The sequence below is a fragment of the Argopecten irradians genome, chromosome 13, assembly GCF_041381155.1.
Source record: "Argopecten irradians isolate NY chromosome 13, Ai_NY, whole genome shotgun sequence".
NCBI classification, from domain to species: domain Eukaryota; kingdom Metazoa; phylum Mollusca; class Bivalvia; order Pectinida; family Pectinidae; genus Argopecten; species Argopecten irradians.
Genome location: NC_091146.1, coordinates 36531721 through 36552668, shown reverse-complemented (window position 1 = coordinate 36552668; position 20948 = coordinate 36531721). Strand labels below are relative to the sequence as shown.

The window sequence follows — 20948 nt, the reverse complement described above, 5'->3', positions numbered from 1 at the left end:
AAAGGAAAATAAACACTATACGATGAAAGTACTGAAACGTTAAAAATAATTTGTATAAATGATGTAATATAGACATAAAATCTTCAAGCAAAATAAACTGTATACAATGAAATTCACCAGTGAAATTTAAGTTCGTCATAGTTCTAGCATCTATAGGTCTCACCTGAAGTTCGACAATCTTATGGAAAATCAAAGAACTGAAAATACTGAAACATATCCTGAAAGGAAAACTGTATAAATGATGAACTTCTGAAGCTGAATTTAAGTTCATCCCATTTTTTGCTGGTGATAAGATTACAATAATTTTTTATTCATAAAGCTTTCCATATTTTATATTTTCGCGTACAGAATATTGAATTTAAAACAAACAAATACTATCATGATTTACTATGTGACACATACTGTATACAATGTATAATTAAATCCTTCAATAAAACCGACTTACATGTGGTCAGTACTACAAATCCTCCAATAACCCTGACTTACATGTGGTCAGTACTACAAATCCTCCAATAAAACTGACTTACATGTGGTCAGTACTACAAATCCTTCAATAAAACCTACTTACATGTGGTCAGTACTACAAATCCTTCAATAAAACCGACTTACATGTGGTCAGTACTACAAATCCTCCAATAAAACTGACTTACATGTGGTCAGTACTACAAATCCTTCAATAAAACCTACTTACATGTGGTCAGTACTACAAATCCTTCAATAAAACTGACTTACATGTGGTCAGTACTACAAATCCTCCAATAAAACTGACTTACATGTGGTCAGTACTACAAATCCTTCAATAAAACCTACTTACATGTGGTCAGTACTACAAATCCTCCAATGAAACTGACTTACATGTGGTCAGTACTACAAATCCTCCAATAAAACTGACTTACATGTGGTCAGTACTACAAATCCTTCAATAAAACCTACTTACATGTGGTCAGTACTACAAATCCTCCAATAAAACTGACTTACATGTGGTCAGTACTACAAATCCTCCAATAAAACTGACTTACATGTGGTCAGTACTACAAATCCTCCAATAAAACTGACTTACATGTGGTCAGTACTACAAATCCTTCAATAAAACTGACTTACATGTGGTCAGTACTACAAATCCTCCAATAAAACTGACTTACATGTGGTCAGTACTACAAATCCTCCAATAAAACTGACTTACATGTGGTCAGTACTACAAATCCTCCAATAAAACCTACTTACATGTGGTCAGTACTATAAATCCTTCAATAAAACCGACTTACATGTGGTCAGTACTACTAAAATCCTTCAATAAAACTGACTTACATGTGGTCAGTACTACAAATCCTTCAATAAAACTGACTTACATGTGGTCAGTACTACAAATCCTTCAATAAAACCTACTTACATGTGGTCAGTACTACAAATCCTCCAATAAAACTGACTTACATGTGGTCAGTACTACAAATCCTCCAATAAAACTGACTTACATGTGGTCAATACTACAAATCCTCCAATAAAACTGACTTACATGTGGTCAGTACTACAAAATCCTTCAATAAAACTGACTAACATGTGGTCAGTACTACAAATCCTTCAATCAAACTGACTTACATGTGGTCAGTACTACAAATCCTCCAATAAAACTGACTTACATGTGGTCAGTACTACAAATCCTCCAATAAAACCTACTTACATGTGGTCAGTACTATAAATCCTTCAATAAAAACCGACTTACATGTGGTCAGTACTATAAATCCTTCAATAAAACTGACTTACATGTGGTCAGTACTACAAATCCTTCAATAAAACTGACTTACATGTGGTCAGTACTACAAATCCTCCAATAAAACTGACTTACATGTGGTCAGTACTACAAATCCTCCAATAAAACTGACTTACATGTGGTCAGTACTACAAATCCTTCAATAAAACCTATTTACATGTGGTCAGTACTACACATCCACCAGTAAAACCGACTTACATGTGCTCAGTACTACAAATCCTTCAATAAAACTGACTTACATGTGGTCAGTACTATAAATCCTTCAATAAAACCGACTTACATGTGGTCAGTACTACAAATCCTCCAATAAAACTGACTTACATGTGGTCAGTACTACAAATCCTTCAATAAAACTGACTTACATGTGGTCAGTACTACAAATCCTTCATTACAACCTACTTACATGTGGTCAGTACTACAAATCCTTCAATCAAACCGACTTACATGTGGTCAGTACTACAAATCCTTCAATAAAACTGACTTACATGTGGTCAGTACTACAAATCCTTCAATAAAACTGACTTACATGTGGTCAGTACTACAAATCCTTCAATAAAACTGACTTACATGTGGTCAGTACTACAAATCCTTCAATAAAACCTACTTACATGTGGTCAGTACTACAAATCCTCCAATAAAACTGACTAACATGTGGTCAGTACTACAAATCCTTCAATAAAACTGACTTACATGTGGTCAGTACTACAAATCCTCCAATAAAACTGACTTACATGTGGTCAGTACTACAAATCCTCCAATAAAACTGACTTACATGTGGTCAGTACCACAAATCCTCCAATAAAACTGACTTACATGTGGTCAGTACTACAAATCCTTCAATAAAACTGACTTACATGTGGTCAGTACTACAAATCCTCCAATAAAACCGACTTACATGTGGTCAGTACTACAAATCCTCCAATAAAACTGACTTACATGTGGTCAGTACTACAAATCCTCCAATAAAACTGACTTACATGTGGTCAGTACTACAAATCCTTCAATAAAACTGACTTACATGTGGTCAGTACTACAAATCCTTCAATAAAACTGACTTACATGTGGTCAGTACTACAAATCCTCTAATAAAACTGACTTACATGTGGTCAATACTACAAATCCTTCAATAAAACCGACTTACATGTGGTCAGTACTAACAAATATTTCAATAAAACCGACTTACATGTGGTCAGTACTACACATCCACCAGTAAAACCGACTTACATGTGGTCAATACTACAAATCCTTCAATAAAACCGACTTACATGTGGTCAGTACTAAAAATCCTTCAATAAAACCGACTTACATGTGGTCAGTACTACAAATCCTTCAATAAATCTGACTTACATGTGGTCAGTACTACAAACCCTTCAATAAAACCGACTTACATGTGGTCAGTACTACAAATATTTCAATAAAACCAACGTACATGTGGTCAGTACTACAAATCCTCCAATAAAACTGACTTACATGTGGTCAGTACTACAAATCCTTCAATAAAACTGACTTACATGTGGTCAGTACTACAAATCCTTCAACAAGAGATCCCAGAGGGATCTTGGCGCCCACCAAAGATTGATCTATGTCTGACAAATGAAAGAGGGATCTTTTCTCTGCTTTTCAAACTTACAATTCTTTTTTCTGCTTTTCAAACTTTAAACTATCAAAATCCAAGATGGTGGTCGCAAAATGCAATAGGCAGATTTAGGGTCCTAGAGGAACCTACATATGATATTTGAGAACAATCCCTTCAATACTTTCTGAGAAATAGCGGTAACAAACTTTAACTATCAAAATCCAAGATGGCCACCGGTCGGCCATCTTGTTGACCGATCAGTCCCAAAATGCAATATGCACAACTGGGGTCCTAGGGGAACCTACATATGAAATTTGAGAAAGATCCCTTCAGTGCTTTCTGAGAAATAGCGGTAACAAACTTTAACTATCAAAATCCAAGATGGCCACCGGTCGGCCATCTTGTTGACCGATCAATTCCAAAATGCAATATGCACAACTGGGGTCCTAGGGGAACCTACATATGAAATTTGAGAAAGATCCCTTCAGTACTTTCTGAGAAATAGCGATAACAAACTTTAACTATCAAAATCCAAGATGGCCACCGGTCGGCCATCTTGTTGACCGATCAGTCCCAAAATGCAATATGCACAACTGGGGTCCTAGGGGAACCTACATATGAAATTTGAGGAAGATCCCTTGAGTGCTTTCTGAGAGATAGCGGTAACAAACTTTAACTATCAAAATCCAAGATGGCTACCTGGCGGCCATCTTGTTGACCGATCAGTTCCAAAATGCAATATGCACTACTAGGGTCCTAGGGGAACCTACATATGAAATTTGAGAAAGATCCCTTCAGTACTTTCTGAGAATTAGCCGTAACAAATTTTAACTATCAAAATCCAAGATGGCGGCTGGTCGGCCATCTTGTTGACCGACCAGTCCCAAAATGCAATATGCACAACTGGGGTCCTAGGGGAACCTACATATGAAATTTGAGAAAGATCCCTTCAGTACTTTCTGAGAAATAGCGGTAACAAACTTTAACTATCAAAATCTAATATGGCTACCTGGCGGCCATCTTGTTGACCGATCAGTCCCAAAATGCAATATGCACTACTAGGGTCCTAGGGGAATCTACATATGAAATTTGAGAAAGATCCCTTCAGTACTTTTTGAGAATTAGCCGTAACAAACTTTAACTATCAAAATCCAAGATGGCGGCTGGTCGGCCATCTTGTTGACCGATCAGTCCCAAAATGCAATATGCACAACTAGGTCCTAGGGGAACCTACATATGAAATTTGAGAAAGATCCCTTCAGTACTTTCTGAGAAATAGCGGTAACAAACTTTAACTATCAAAATCCAAGATGGCTGCCTGGCGGCCATCTTGTTGACCGATCAGTCCCAAAATACAATATGCACAACTAGGGTCCTAGGGGAACCTACATATGAACTTTGAGAAAGATCCCTTCAGTACTTTTAGAGAAATAGCGGTAACAAGAATTGTTAACGGACGGACGGACGGACGGACGGAAGGACGGACGGACGGACGGAAGGACGGACGGACGACGGACCACGGACGAAAGGCGATTTGAATAGCCCACCATCTGATGATGGTGGGCTAATAAAACCGACTTACATGTGGTCAGTACTACAAATCCTTCAATAAAACCGACATACATGTGGTCAGTACTACACATCCACCAGTAAAACCGACTTAGATGTGGTCAGTACTACAAATCCTTCAATAAAACCGACTTACATGTGGTCAGTACTACAAATCCTTCAATAAAACCGACTTACATGTGGTCAGTACTATAAATCCTTCAATAAAACCGACTTACATGTGGTCAGTACTACAAATCCTTCAATAAAACCGACTTACATGTGGTCAGTACTACAAATCCTTCAATAAAACCGACTTACATGTGGTCAGTACTACAAATCCTTCAATAAAACTGACTTACATGTGGTCAGTAATACAAACCCTTCAATAAAACTGACTTACATGTGGTCAGTACTACAAATATATTTCAATAAAACCGACGGTCATGTGGTCAGTACTACAAATCCTTCAATAAAACTGACTTACATGTGGTCAGTACTACAAATCCTTCAATAAAACTGACTTACATGTGGTCAGTACTACAAATCCTTCAATAAACCGACTTACATGTGGTCAGTACTATAAATCCTTCAATAAAACCGGCTTACATGTGGTCAATACTACAAAGACTTCAATCAAACCGACTTACATGTGGTCAATACTACAAAGACTTCAATCAAACCGACTTACATGTGGTCAGTACTACAAATATTTCAATCAAACCTACTTACATGTGGTCAGTACTTCAAATCCTTCAATAAAACCGACTTACATGTGGTCAGTACTACAAATCCTTCAATAAAACCGACTTACATGTGGTCAGTACTACAAATCCTTCAATAAAACTGACTTACATGTGGTCAGTACTATAAATCCTTCAATAAAACCGACTTACATGTGGTCAGTACTACAAATCCTCCAATAAAACCGACTTACATGTGGTCAGTACTACAAATCCTTCAATAAAACCTACTTACATGTGGTCAGTACTACAAATCCTTCAATAAAACTGACCTACATGTGGTCAGTACTACAAAGACTTCAATCAAACCGACTTACATGTGGTCAATACTACAAATATTTCAATAAAACCCACTTACATGTTGTCAGTACTCCAGAGAAGACCCAGCACTGACCAAACATGACCGGTGTGACTTGGTCTTGTGGTACTGCTCCAAGATGGCGTGACTTCCGGTCCAGGCTGTGGGTTTCTTTCCTCCTTCATAGTCTCCCGACCAGTTTCCAACCAGGACACCGCTTTCATCCGACGAATTAACCTGAAGCATACCAAGCCGAATTTAGATAATTCAATTTAAAAGAAAATGGAAAAACATGTAAATTAAAATCTGCGGAGAATGGTATGAAAAAAAGTAACATAAACAAAATCCATAGAATCCATAAACGTGACAAATCCTAAATATTCACACGGACCAAAGGGTATATAGGAGAAATGGATATAATGATTTTATACAGTTAATAAGTTAGCGCCTGACTTTGAAAAACTTAACTCCTGTTACGTGAGAAAGGATTACAATCTCTGGTGTGACAGAATATCATCAATATAAGCCAATGTAAAGTACTTCATTGCATCTATAGCACGAACTCACCAAGGCCGAGAGCTTACGAGCGACCTTGACCGGGTCACCTCGGCTGGATGCTGGGAATCCTTTCTGGTCCAGAAGGTCAAGGACGCAGTCTAAAACAGGGTCTTCAAACTACAACGTTAACACAATCAAAAGTTAATGGTCTTCAAACTACAATGTTAACCCACAAAACTTAATGGTCTTCAAACTACAACGATAACAAAAAAAAACTTAACGGTCTTCAAACTACAACGTTCACAGAAATAAAACTTAACGGTCTTCAAACTACAACGTTAACAGAAATAAAACTTAACGGTCTTCAAACTACAACGTTATCACAAATAAAACTTAACGGTCTTCAAACTACAAAGTTAACACAAATAAAACTTAACGGTCTTCAAACTTCAACGTTATCACAAATAAAACTTAACGGTCTTCAAACTACAAAGTTAACACAAATAAAACTTAACGGTCTTAACATTACATCATTAACATACAACAAGAGGAATCTTGGCGCCCACCAAAGAATGATCTATGTCCGACAATGGAAAGAGGGATCTATTCTCTGCTTTTAAAACTTTTACTATATACTACATATGAAATTATAGAAAGATCTTTTCAGTATTTCTGAGATATATAGCAGTAACAAACTTCAATTATCAAATCCAAAATACAATATGCACTTTTAAGGTCATAGGGGAACCTGCATATGACACTTGAGACAGATCGGTTCAGTATTTTCTGAGATATAGCGGTAAAAATCTTCAATTATCAAAATCCAAGATGGTAGCCTGTCGCCATCTTGTTGACCAATCGGTCCCCAAAATGCAATATGCACAACTAGTCCCCTAGGGGAGGAACCTGCACATAAAAATTCGAGATAGATCGCTTTAGTACTCTCCGAGAAATAGCGTTAACAAACTTCAATTATCAAAATCCAAGATTGCGGCCTGTCGGCCATCCTGTTCACCGATCAGTCCTAAAAATGTAATACGCACAATTAGGCCCTAGGGGAACCTACATATACAATTCGAGACAGATTGCTTCGTTCTTTCTGAGAAATAACTATTAAAATCCTCTCGGCCATTATGTTCACTGATCAGTCCTAAAATGTAATATGCAAACCTAGGGAAACTTACATATACAATTTGAGACAGATTACTTCAGAAATTTCTGATAAATAAACAAACTTTAACTTTCAAAATCCAAGATTGCGGTCTGTCGGCCACCTTGTTCACCGATCGATACGAAAATGCAAAATTCACAACTAGACCCTAAGGGAACCTGCACATGAAATTTGAGACAGATCCCTTCATCACTTTCTGATAAATAGCAGTAACAAACTGCAATTGTCAAAATCCAAGATGGCATCCTGTCGGCCATCCCGATCAGTCTCAAAATGCAATATGCACAACTAGGGCCCTAGGGGAACCTACAAGTGAAATTTTGAAAATTTCCCTTCAGCACTTTCTGAGAAATAGCGATAACAAGAAATGTGAACGGCCAGACGGACGGCAGGACGGACGATGGATGACGGACGTAAAACGATTTGAATAGCCCAGCATCATCAGATGAAAAAAATAATGGCTTCAACGTTAATAGATAAAAACTTAAAAGTCTTCAAACTACACCGTTACAAACAAACAAAACTTAACGGTCTTCAAACTACAACGTAACAAACAAAACTTAACAGTCTTCAAACTTCAACGTTCACGAAAACAAAACTTAACGGCCTTCAAACCATGTACAACGACAACACAAAAAAACTTAAAAACATAAAACTACAAAGTTAACACACAATATTAATTGGCCTTGAAATTACAATAAACTGCAAATTTAATGACCACTCACTCACTCACTCTCTCGTTCCCACTCACTCACTCACTCTCTCGTTCCCACTCACTCACTCACTCTCTCGTTCCCACTCACTCACTCACTCTCTCGTTCCCACTCACTCCGAATCACTCTCTCGTTCCCACTCACTCCGAATCACTCTCTCGTTCCCACTCACTCCGAATCACTCTCATTCAACATATCTCCAACTCTAACCACCCATTCCTCACTCACTCACTCTAACCATTCCCAAACACCCTGTCAGACATGGACACCTGTTTACCTGGTCGAAGCTCCATCCTCTACCATATATGGACTTGGTGTTGCCGACGTAGATTTTTCCCGTCTCGTTCATAATGTACTCGTCCAGCAGCTTGTCGTCATGGAGGTACACCTGGTCATCTGTGTAAAATATAAGGCAACAGTGAACAGAGAGAATTAAATGGTATTTGATACAAGAATGGTCAATCTACACAGGTCTCAAAAGAGTGGTCGTTATATACATGTTATACGAAAATGGTCGCTAAAGACAGGTCTCAGTGAAGTGGCCTTTATAAACAGGTTATCTGAAAATGATTGATATAGACAGTCTCAGTAAAGTGGTCGTTATAAAGAGACTTTATGGTAATGGTCGCTGTAGACAGGTGTCATTGAAGTGGTGATCGTTATAGACGGGTTATATGGGAATGTCCCCTTAAATAAGTTTCATTAAAATAGTTGTTATATATACAGTACATACTTTATCAGAATGGTCACTATAAACATGCTTATGTCCAATGGTGGTCGTTGTAGACAGGTTATATGATAACGGTCGCTATGGTTAGGTTTTTAGTAAAGTGGTGGTCGTTAAAGACAGGTTTACCTTTACACCAGGGGTTGAACAGGATGTAGATAGGCTTCGGGTGACTATAAACCTTAGTACCGGAGCCCGAATCTCCTCCTTTCTTCACAGCTTGCACCTTTATATTCCAGCGTCCTACTGCGCAAATTGGCGGGGTCATGACGTCTAGTTGAAGGTCATTGTCGGAGCGTTTGGTGACCTTGGCTCCCCACTGTTTTGCCCCACTGTCCTCGGAGACGGGGACCTTTGCCAGAGTGCCCTTGGTAGGCTTTGGCGTGGGACCTATCACCGCAACAAATTAACAACATTAGTAACGTCATACCTATCACCTTTACCTAATCCTTTACCGCGGGAATCTCATTTTGTGATTTGGTGGATATGAACATGGTCTTGAAGCTTTGATGAGTCACGTGACACGAGCCAATAATACATCATTCAAGGATAGATCGTTATTTTTTGTCGTTTGGAATGACAAGTTTCTATTGTAATTCAAGAGATTACCTGTGCTGAAGATAAGGCATATTTCATCACTTTTCGGGTCATATGGTCGGTCCAAGGTCAAGGTCGTCTGAAATGATTGACCCCTCCGGACAACGAGAAACTCGTCCTTGCCCGGGCGTTTGTCAGTGAGCTCGTATATGTTCGTATGATGGTGGAAAGTATCGTCATACAGGTTAAATCTGACGTCACTCACAGTGATGACGTCCTTGACCTTCTCAGGGGCGGCTGAAAATAGAAATACGGAAAGCGTTGTAAATACTGAGGGGAGGCGGAAATAGAAATGCGGAATGCATTGTAAGTACAGAGTAAGAAGCCGAGACAGAAATACAGAAGCCATAGAACAATTCAATTTAGATTACACAAAGGAATTTTATAGTATTAATTGCATTAAAAATACTCTTGGTTTCACTCCATTTTTGTATAAAACCTTGTTATCAGATAAAACTATTATAGTGACACTTTGTTGTCTCTGTTAGTACATATTTCAGGAATGATTTAAAATATCTGTCCAACAAATGAAGTTTACATCCCAGTAAACAACACAAAATAACAATTATTCCTTATATTTACACTTCAACCGACTATTTCTTTTCAATTTTAATGATCCGATCAGATAACACTTCGTTTTTTCAACGTTATACGATTAATGTAACAGCCGGTCAATTGATGGAATCGCTGGACAAAAAACGGAAATGTAAATATTAGTAAATCAAAACGCCAATACGCCACCTATATCCGGGTCAAGCTGGCCGCCGCTAGGGGTCGTGTTAAGGGGGAATCTGCCTTCACGTGTCACTGTGTCACTGACAGGTTGGGGTGGAGCCCCTTTCCCCTGCTTTAGACATGAACATATAGTGCCCATCCTTGTTCCCTTTAACGTTAATTTTAAACTGATACGATTCGATAGTTCAACATTAAACTTAGTCTGGTCCCCTGCTGCGAATGCTGCGATTGCTCCGCGTTATTCTTATCTGCATTTAGTTGATGACGTCATCACTCTAAAGCCTCCTCTTCAGTCATAGGTGGAAAATCCCTCTTGCACTGATTAGTAGGCATGTAAGATCAATTATCTGTGATATAACGGTTCTTGTGATTGGTCAGAACTTGCCAATAACTTCGTGTCTAACCAATCATAGCATCGTTACTATATATATACTGATTCAATAGAAAAATACAAAGAAACTTCAAAATCTGGTTCGGTTAAATCCGTCCTGGAACACGTAACGTTCTTCTATTGGTGTAAGTACACGTGATGTCCCAATCAGCTTTTAAACCCGATAGAAACTGCAGTCTCCGTTACCCAGCACACACATTAATAGTGCAGATACCGTTAGAGTGTTACACACAATTACACGGCGGAGCTAGCATCAGACCTAGTACATGTATGTGTATATAAATAAAAACATATGATCGACATTTCCTGTTGTACATGACTCTGAGTATGTGTTACACACATACACCGTCTGTATCATTTAACTTCATAGCGTTTTCTTACATCATTATCAACTATCTTAAATGTAAGTGAATCGAAAGTGCAAAGAGTGATTCAAAGATCTGGACGAGATAGAATGCTTCTCGTTACACCGGATTTACTGTATACTAAGACACTTCACGAATGCGCTTTTAACCAGACCATCAAAAGTGTTTTTTTTTTACTCTGCAACTGTCCAACATACTGACGGATAACTACTGCCGGATAAAACTTATGCTTTATTCGTCAATACGATATGCTTTATCCGTCAATACAATCACGTGAATTTGTTCCAAATCTGACGGAGCATTTTCTAACTTGAACCTGAACTTTAACCTTCCAGTGAATGAAACGTCATTCAGTCCCGCTAATAAGTGATGTCACATTCACCGGAATGACGACATTTTTACGATATCGAACATTTCGTACGGCGATGGCGTCTTTTTCTTTGCTCATTGCAAAAGTAGGTATTGTAAAAAAAAAAAACCTGTAATTGGTAATTATTATTTTTTTTCAATTTTTTCATTTCGTTTCAGTGATATTACACACTAAATAGAATTACTGGTACTGTTTGCGAATGCGCTTATATATTTCCCACGGTAGTAAAAAGGAGTACACTCTCATTCGGATAAGTGAATTAATCTTTTCCTCCGCATCAAAGAAGCGTCTCGCTTCGAGCAAAACCAAGTAAATAACTGGCAATTTGCTTTCGTTTTGAATATCATAATGGTTGCAGGATAAACATAATACACGGTTAGTATCTTACAATACAAGGTTTATTTTGGTGCTCGACACGGAAAGCCGAGATCTCGGCTTTCCTAAGTCTCGCATCAAAATAAACCTTGTAATGTAAGATACTAACCGTGTATTCTCTATAAGAAGCATAACTTGTTTCTCAATCGATGTGAAATAAGTCAAGTTTATATATTACTGCAAAGCTAGTGTACCGGATTTGCAACCCCGCCATGCGACAGTGTGTTTCTGTTGCATAGCGAATTGTCCACTGTCGCATGACACATTGTCGCTCTTCGTTTGGCGCATAGTCGCAATGTCGATTTGTTGCATTGTCGATTTTTTCTTGGCGAATTGTCGCTTTTTGTTTGGCGCATTGTCGCGTTGCGTATTGTCGCACTGTCGCATGGCTGATTGTCGTAATGTAGCATGGCGCATTGCGTATTGTCGTTCTGTCGCATGCTGGATTGTCGCTCTTGGCTTGGCGCAGTGTCGCTCGTAGCAAGGCGCATCATCATATGACGGGGACGCCAATATGACAGTACGACATGGGCAAAATCAGCCACCATTTCAATGTGCCATGTGGTCGCACTGTCGCATAGCACAGTGTTGCATGGCGTAATGTCGCACAATCGCATGGTGCGTTGTCGTAATGTCGGCCTTTGCTTGGCGTATTCGCGTTGTCCCTTGGCGCACTGTCATACAATCGTTTGGCGCATTATCGCATGGCGGGGTCGCCAATGTGACAGTGCGACTTGACCGATATCAGCCACCATCAGTTAATGTTGACAATACAATTTGTTTTAAACCAGTATGTAAGAATGATACTAAAACATTTTGCAAACTTTCAACTTAATGTTAAAAAGTGGAGTCCAATCAAAGACGAAATGATTCATTAAGGAAAAAGAGAAAAGATAGGATTTAGTCGTCCTTTACGATCATGCAATGGGGACAGCAGGCACAATTCTAACGTCTTACATACCAGACGGTCACAAGAAAAAATAACAAAAATACAAAAATGTAAGGTTTTATGGTGAAAATTCATCTGAGTGAAAATATATGTGGTATTTTTCATCTGAGTGAAAATATATGTGGTATTTTTTCATCTGAGTGAAAATATATGTGGTATTTTTCATCTGAGTGAAAATATATGTGGAATTTTTCATCTGAGTAAAAATATATGTAGTATTTTTCATCTGAGTCTGTATGTATTATTGTTTTGGGGGGATACCTTTTTTGAAATATTGATTTAAACATATTTTATTGTGATATCTTATATATACTGGGATTGGGCACACGTTTTCCAAGTTATTTGAAGAAGCCCTCTCTCTTTTGAAATACAAAAACAAAATACAATACGGGAATCTTACTTTGTTAGAGGATACATGTGTTGCATTTTAATTTTGATTATTTTATGTTAATTTGCACCCCACATTGTAAAACTAAATTAGAAAGTGGGAATTAAATATGTGGTAGTGAATAAGCATCGCGTAAGATTGAAATAATTGGCCTAGTGTAGACACAGGCGTTTGGCTCTATAGCCATGTTTCTCTCTATATATATGTAATACTGTATCAAGGTCTACAATTCGGCCAGTCATAAAACATTGCCCAATTTAATGAATTTCAGAAAAAAGTATGATTATTAACAAACCGTATAAGATGTGACGATGGGAATACTCTCAATCGACAGCCAGATAATTTATCTTTATATACAATATATATCGTGCAGTATGAAATGACACAATATTACACTTATATATAGAGAAAAATGTATAAAGAGCCAAACGCCTGTGGTGTAGGCCTAGGACAGACACGTAAAAATGTAATGAACAGAATATGCATTGTTTCTTGATGATGAATAACGGATATATTTCATCTCATGAGGTGGAAACTTTTGTTTTATATGTTTTCACTGGTGTTACGTAATCGTGAAAAATATCAAAGTTTCCACCCACTCTATGGAATATAAGTGTTATTCATCAAGAAACAAGGAGTATTCTCTATAACATAATTATCGTTTATAAGACATTTACCTCTATATTAATCATTTTAAAAAATGAAGTAAGAATTACAATAATTGATATGCATTATGGCGCATATCCGACACCAATATTGTCTTAGTTCATTGTTTGTAAACATTGCCAAGAAATTAATGTAAATAAATGACGACTTGGCAGATCACAGCAGTGACCTCTGTGTGAACTAGCGGCACAGATCTGCTCTGGAGATATATTTGTATGTAACAATATCGAGTCCGACAGCTCTCCACCAAGGGGTATTTATATATTTCTCTCGTACCTACAGACTGGTCTCAGACAATGCATCGTGCCTCGTGACGTCACAGCCTCGACAAAATTTCTCGGGACAATTTTAGCAGTTGTTTCAGAAACCAAGCAGCCTTTAATTTTAAAGATACAAACAACGGGATTTGCTTTGAAAATATCACGCAATTTTCATAATTGGAGAATTGACTTGTACTCACATTTTGTTTCGAATTTATTTCAAAATGTCGGAAAATTGTTATAGTAAAATTACAATAAAATGTCGATAAATAAGAGAAAAATACTCTTGCATATGTGGATATGAAGGAAAGGGATATTCTACCCTCGGGATCACAAAATGTTGTTAAACTCTCGGCAAGCCTCGGGGTTTTACCCTCGATATTGTCAAATTTTTAAAATCTGAAAATTATTTCAATAAAATTAATCTCATAACTGACGCTTCACTAGACGTGGTAGTGTACATTGATGACCGAAATAGGCGATCTTCAAACTTAAAAATATTGTAAAATATCAATAACTCGCATATATGTTTTTTATGACTTATTACAAAAAATATGTGTCAGGTCCCTGTGTTTCTGACTGCACTGTTCTCAGTGGTACTTTACAGGCTTTAGTGCATACAGGCCTACACCACTCAAAACATTATTAGGTGCCTGTACCAGCGAAATAATTGGGAAATCTTGATGTTAAAAGATTGGCTGTTAGACGTAATCTATTAACATGGCTGCAATGCATGATTCTATCTAAGAAATCTTGTTGCTATGGTTAAGTCTGCACCGATAAATGAAGCGTTGATTTTTCTCTGCACACGAACGTTTACCTCTGCATTGGTTTTTATAGGCAGCGATACTGTAAGAATTCATTACCGAAATTCTCTGATGGTTGACAGTAATGGACTCCTCAAAGCAGACGAACCAAACATCCGCTATTTAGCTAACTCCATGACAACTAATGACAAGTAAACCAACTCCCGTAGTGAGATAATTATATTCCTATATATCAGAGACTCTCTGTCACAAGGAGACACAACGCGAATACTAGTAGCGCCATTATCAAAGACACCACGGCGAAGTGAAAGGAAGGGACGCAACTCTGTATTGGCGAAGTAAAAGGAAGGGAAACGACTCTCCAATGGCAAAGTTAAACGAAGGGAAGCAACTCTGCATTGGCGAAGTGAAAGAAAGGGAAACAACTCTGTATTGGCGAAATGAAAGAAAGGGAACAACTCTGCATTGGCGAAGTGAAAGGAAGGGAAACAACTTGATCTGTATTGGCGAAGTGAAAGGAAGGGAAGCAACTCTGTATTGGCGAAGTGAAAGGAAGGGAAACAACTCTGTATTGGCGAAGTGAAAGGAAGTAACTCTGAACTGACGAATGGCTGTACTAATCTACTTCACAAATCGGCTCTACTTTTTAGAATTTTTAGTTTAAATGTAAAGTCCTCCGTTTCGTTTCGTCTCGATTATGTCTTAAGTGGTCACCTGTGTAAATAAGATCGAGTTCACGGCACACAGACAAACATCTTTACATTCTGTTATACTCCCCGACAATATCCTGTACTCGTGGCCACTATGTAGCTGTGTTCACATTCGCGATATGGACAACGTAATCCAACTCTACAAACCTACCATTGTATGAACGAAATACGATCATACGTGTATGTTTGTCTTTAACAATGATCTATATAAGTGGTAGTGTTTCTGCTCATGTTTAGCGTTCTCATTAAGGGAGTGGAACGACTGGTTCGCCCGTTGTTAGTATAATGTGATATAGCACTATAAAAGGGCGACAATTCCACTATACAAGAAGGCACAACACGAACAAACCGCAGTCTCCCAAAACACGCACCTCGCACTTCATACACACTACACACTGCATACATGGGAGGCCGTTCTTACATGACCCTGGCTGTTAATAGGACGTTATTAATCAAACAAATAGATAGCCATCGTGCTTTGGACAAAAAATGAGTAGAACCTGTCTAAAGCATATTTGACTGTCTTCCTCAAGACCAGCCGGTTAACATTGCACGTGGAGCTGTGGAACAGATGCCTATCTAATTGCGCAGGCAGGAAACTGGTGACTGGTTGGAAGTCTAAAAAAGGTGTTCTTCAGGGATCAATCTTGTGCCCACTCTTTTTTAATGTTTTTTTGTCAATGACATTCATCTTTTATACATAAAGTCATCAAAAGTTATATAATTTGGTTGATGTATGTTAATGACAATTCAAGTATTCACACACTGGAAATCGACTGTAAATACCAGAATGTCTGGTCCAATAAGAACCAAATGAAAACCAACCCATATAAATCCCACTCCGTATAATGTAGGCAAAGCAAGTAATGCATGAAAATTTTATAGAAAGAGTGTCAACTATTTTGAAAAGGATTTTCTGTCGCGAATTTGACATTGACATGAAGAAGTGTAATTAACTACACTTTTGTTGTCCTCTAGCTTGACAGTTTGATACAATGTAAAGGATTTAGGAACGCGCTTTACGTTTTATATACTAAGGGAGCATATCACCTTTTAGTCATATTTTAAAACTGTCTGGATCCGACCTAGCTTGCACAAAACTTCTCACATCTCGTTAACAATTTTAAAAACCTCACAGGTCATATAATTTAGGATTTTAAAGGCCGAATTATATGGCCTAAGTGTGGTTATTAAAATTGTTTAACAGGTCGAATTATATGGGCTGTGAGGTTTTTTTTTAAATTTAATTGTTAACAAGATATCACTAAATTATATACAGAACCTAATCAGTTTAACACAATAATCTGCGATGCCTCTATATAAGTTTCTTTTCGTGTTTATAATTTTCTCTAAAACAATACGTCCTTATCATATAACTATACACATTTTTGTCCCAATAACAGTTCTTACGAATTAATCTTAATTGTATCTCAAAGTGATTTTTTTTATAAAATTCTTGTACTCGGTTAATTTATTGTGTATCATATTCGGTTATATTGTATTGTATACTATATTAAATATATAATTATATTGTGTAATGTAATCGGTATATTGTACTGAATACTATGTCAATTATAAAATTATATTGTATATTGTAATCGGTATATTGTACTGTATACTATATCAATTGTATAATTATATTGTATATTGTAATCGGTATATTGTACTGTATACTATATCAATTGTATAATTATATTGTATATTGTAATCGGTATATTGTACTGTATACTATATCAATTTGTATTATTATTATATTGTATATTGTAATCGGTATATTGTACTGTATACAATAACAATTATATAATTATATTGTATATTGTAATCGGTATATTGTACTGTATACTATATCAATTGTATAATTATATTGTATATTGTAATCGGTATATTGTACTGTATACTATAACAAATTGTATAATTATATTGTATATTGTAATCGGTATATTGTACTGTATACTATATCAATTGTATAATTATATTGTATATTGTAATCGGTATATTGTATACTTTATCAATTGTATAATTATATTGTATATTGTAATCGGTATATTGTACTGTATACTATATCAATTGTATTATTATATTGTATATTGTAATCGGTATATTGTACTGTATACTATAACAATTATATAATTATATTGTATATTGTATCGGTATTGTATACTATATCAATTGTATTAATGATATTGTATATTGTAATCGGTATATTGTACTGTATACTATAACAATTATATAATTATATTGTATATTGTAATCGGTATATGTATACTATTCAATTATATAATTATATTGGTATGAATGGTATATTGTACTGATACTATAACAATTGTATAATTATATTGTATATTGTAATCGGTATATTGTACTGTATACTATATCAATTGTATAATTATATTGTATATTGTTATCGGTATATTGTACTGTATACTATATCAATTGTATAATTATATTGTATATTGTAATCGGTATATTGTATACTATATCAATGTATAATTATTTGTATATTGGAATCGGTTGTATTGTACTGTATACTATATCAATTGTATAATTATATTGTATATTGTAATCGGTATATTGTAACTGTATACTATATCGGATTGTATAATCATATTGTATATTGTAATCGGTAATTGTACTGTATACGATATCAATTGTATAAATTATATTGTATTTTGTAATCGGTATATTGTACTGTATACTAATACTAAATTAATTATATAATTATATTGTATATTGTAATCGGTATATTGTATACTATATCAATTGTATAATTAAATTGTATATTGTAATCGGTATATTGTACTGTATACTATATCAAAAGACATCTCTATATGAAAGACATCTTTATATAAAGAAAAACTCTATATATAAAGTAGATATATCTATAATGTACATTTCTATATAAAGGACGCCTGTCTATAAAAGACATCTCTATATGAAAGACATCTTTATATAAAGAAAAACTCTATATATAAAGTAGATATATCTATAATGTACATTTCTATATAAAGGACGCCTGTCTATAAAAGACATCTCTATATGAAAGACATCTTTATATAAAGAAAAACTCTATATATAAAGTAGATATATCTATAATGTACATTTCTATATAAAGGACGCCTGTCTATAAAAGACATCTCTATATAAAAGACATCTTTATATAAAGAAAAACTCTATATATAAAGTAGATATATCTATAATGTACATTTCTATATAAAGGACGCCTGTCTATAAAAGACATATGAAAGACTCTATATAAAGAGATATATCTATAAGTACATTTCTTTATATAAAGAAAAACTCTATATATAAAGTAGATATATCTATAATGTACATTTCTATATAAAGGACACATTTGCATAAAGGACATATTTTTAGAAGGTGGGAAATTTACCGAGGTAGTCAATTTCTATGCATTATCAATTTAAGGCAAGTCATGTGCCGTATTTGGTATAGTTTATAATCCTCTGAGTTTTTCTATGTATTATCAATTTAAGGCAAGTCATGTGCCGTATTTGGTATAGTTTATAATCCTCTGAGTTTTTCTATGTATTATCAATTTAAGGCAAGTCATGTGCCGTATTTGGTATAGTTTATAATCCTCTGAGTTTTTCTATGTATTATCAATTTAAGGCAAGTCATGTGCCGTATTTGGTATAGTTTATAATCCTCTGAGTTTTTCTATGTATTATCAATTTAAGGCAAGTCATGTGCCGTATTTGGTATAGTTTATAATCCTCTGAGTTTTTCTATGTATTATCAATTTAAGGCAAGTCATGTGCCGTATTTGGTATAGTTTATAATCCTCTGAGTTTTTCTATGTATTATCAATTTAAGGCAAGTCATGTGCCGTATTTGGTATAGTTTATAATCCTCTGAGTTTTTCTATGTATTATCAATTTAAGGCAAGTCATGTGCCGTATTTGGTATAGTTTATAATCCTCTGAGTTTTTCTATGTATTATCAATTTAAGGCAAGTCATGTGCCGTATTTGGTATAGTTTATAATCCTCTGAGTTTTTCTATGTATTATCAATTTAAGGCAAGTCATGTGCCGTATTTGGTATAGTTTATAATCCTCTGAGTTTTTCTATGTATTATCAATTTAAGGCAAGTCATGTGCCGTATTTGGTATAGTTTATAATCCTCTGAGTTTTTCTATGTATTATCAATTTAAGGCAAGTCATGTGCCGTATTTGGTATAGTTTATAATCCTCTGAGTTTTTCTATGTATTATCAATTTAAGGCAAGTCATGTGCCGTTATCAATTTAAGGCAAGTCATGTGCCGTATTTGGTATAGTTTATAATCCTCTGAGTTTTTCTATGTATTATTTGTCAGCAGGATGTTGTCCTAATGCTTAGTGTTAGGCTAACTACTTCACTTTAATCTCTGACCCCTGAACTCTGACCTAGCTTGAATGTGTACACATTATGTTTATAAGATCAATGTGTGACTGAATACAGCTTACCACCACTCACAACTGTATTATTCTTGTAAGCATTAACCATTACCCTGGTAATACCGCATTATTCCTCGTTTTTTTCTCTCTATTTTTTATGTTTTTTTAAAAGTATGTTCTTTTAAAAGCTGGTTTTAAGATAATTGGAAAACAAGTAATGTTTAATTGTGTATATATATCTAATCAACACTAAAAGATATATAGATTTATTTGTTTGACTTCAGCTTTCTGCACATTCAATAACTCTCTGTCATGGATGTTTTTTAAGGGGGATGCAATTTATTATTCTAAATACTTTGATATTGAAGTAAAATGATAAAAGGTTTTAATTGATGATAATAGTGTTAAGTAAGTAACTTTTGTAACTGGAGAAAATTCTAAGTCATCAGCTCCTGTTTTTAATAGGAAAAATTACCATTTGTTGGTGGTGTAGCATCTTAAAGGCCCACTAACTTTCCGGAGTCAAATTTAAAGGTTTCTTGAAAACATTAATATCATAAGAAAATACATATCAACGGCTTATGCTGAGGACGACGACCGGAAACATAATACGACCCGCGTTATGAAAATTAACATTTTATTTTTTTAAATTATTTTTTTCTCAGAAGATGATGATAAATGTAGTATTAACGGTAAGTTAATAACTTGAACGATCTCTACAAAATTATCGATCTCGTTTTGCATTCCCATTTTAAAAATTAAAAGCTGTTTCGGAAAGGTAGTGGGCTTTTAAGGAGATTTAATGGTGTATCTCATAAAGATGATTTAATGAGGACCTCTTACCGATGGATTGTCTGTGTATAAAAAATCTGGTACGTGTAAGAGGCTGGAAATGACCTCCGACCCCAGATGATGATGTCGGTGACCTTTAACCTA

General features: G+C 35.6%; 1 protein-coding gene across 1 annotated transcript in view; it reads right to left on the bottom strand.

Annotated features, from left to right (window-relative positions):
* Positions 1-11002, bottom strand: part of LOC138306359 (hemocyte protein-glutamine gamma-glutamyltransferase-like) — a 51943-nt gene extending 40941 nt beyond the window's left edge. Inside the window, 7 exon segments of the mRNA XM_069246801.1 lie at positions 5994-6042; positions 6045-6170; positions 6501-6608; positions 8593-8711; positions 9172-9432; positions 9652-9876; positions 10381-11002. Coding sequence (XP_069102902.1) covers positions 5994-6042; positions 6045-6170; positions 6501-6608; positions 8593-8711; positions 9172-9432; positions 9652-9876; positions 10381-10513 — 1021 coding nt within the window. The 5' untranslated portion in view covers positions 10514-11002.
* Between the last annotated feature and the right edge of the window lie 9946 nt (positions 11003-20948).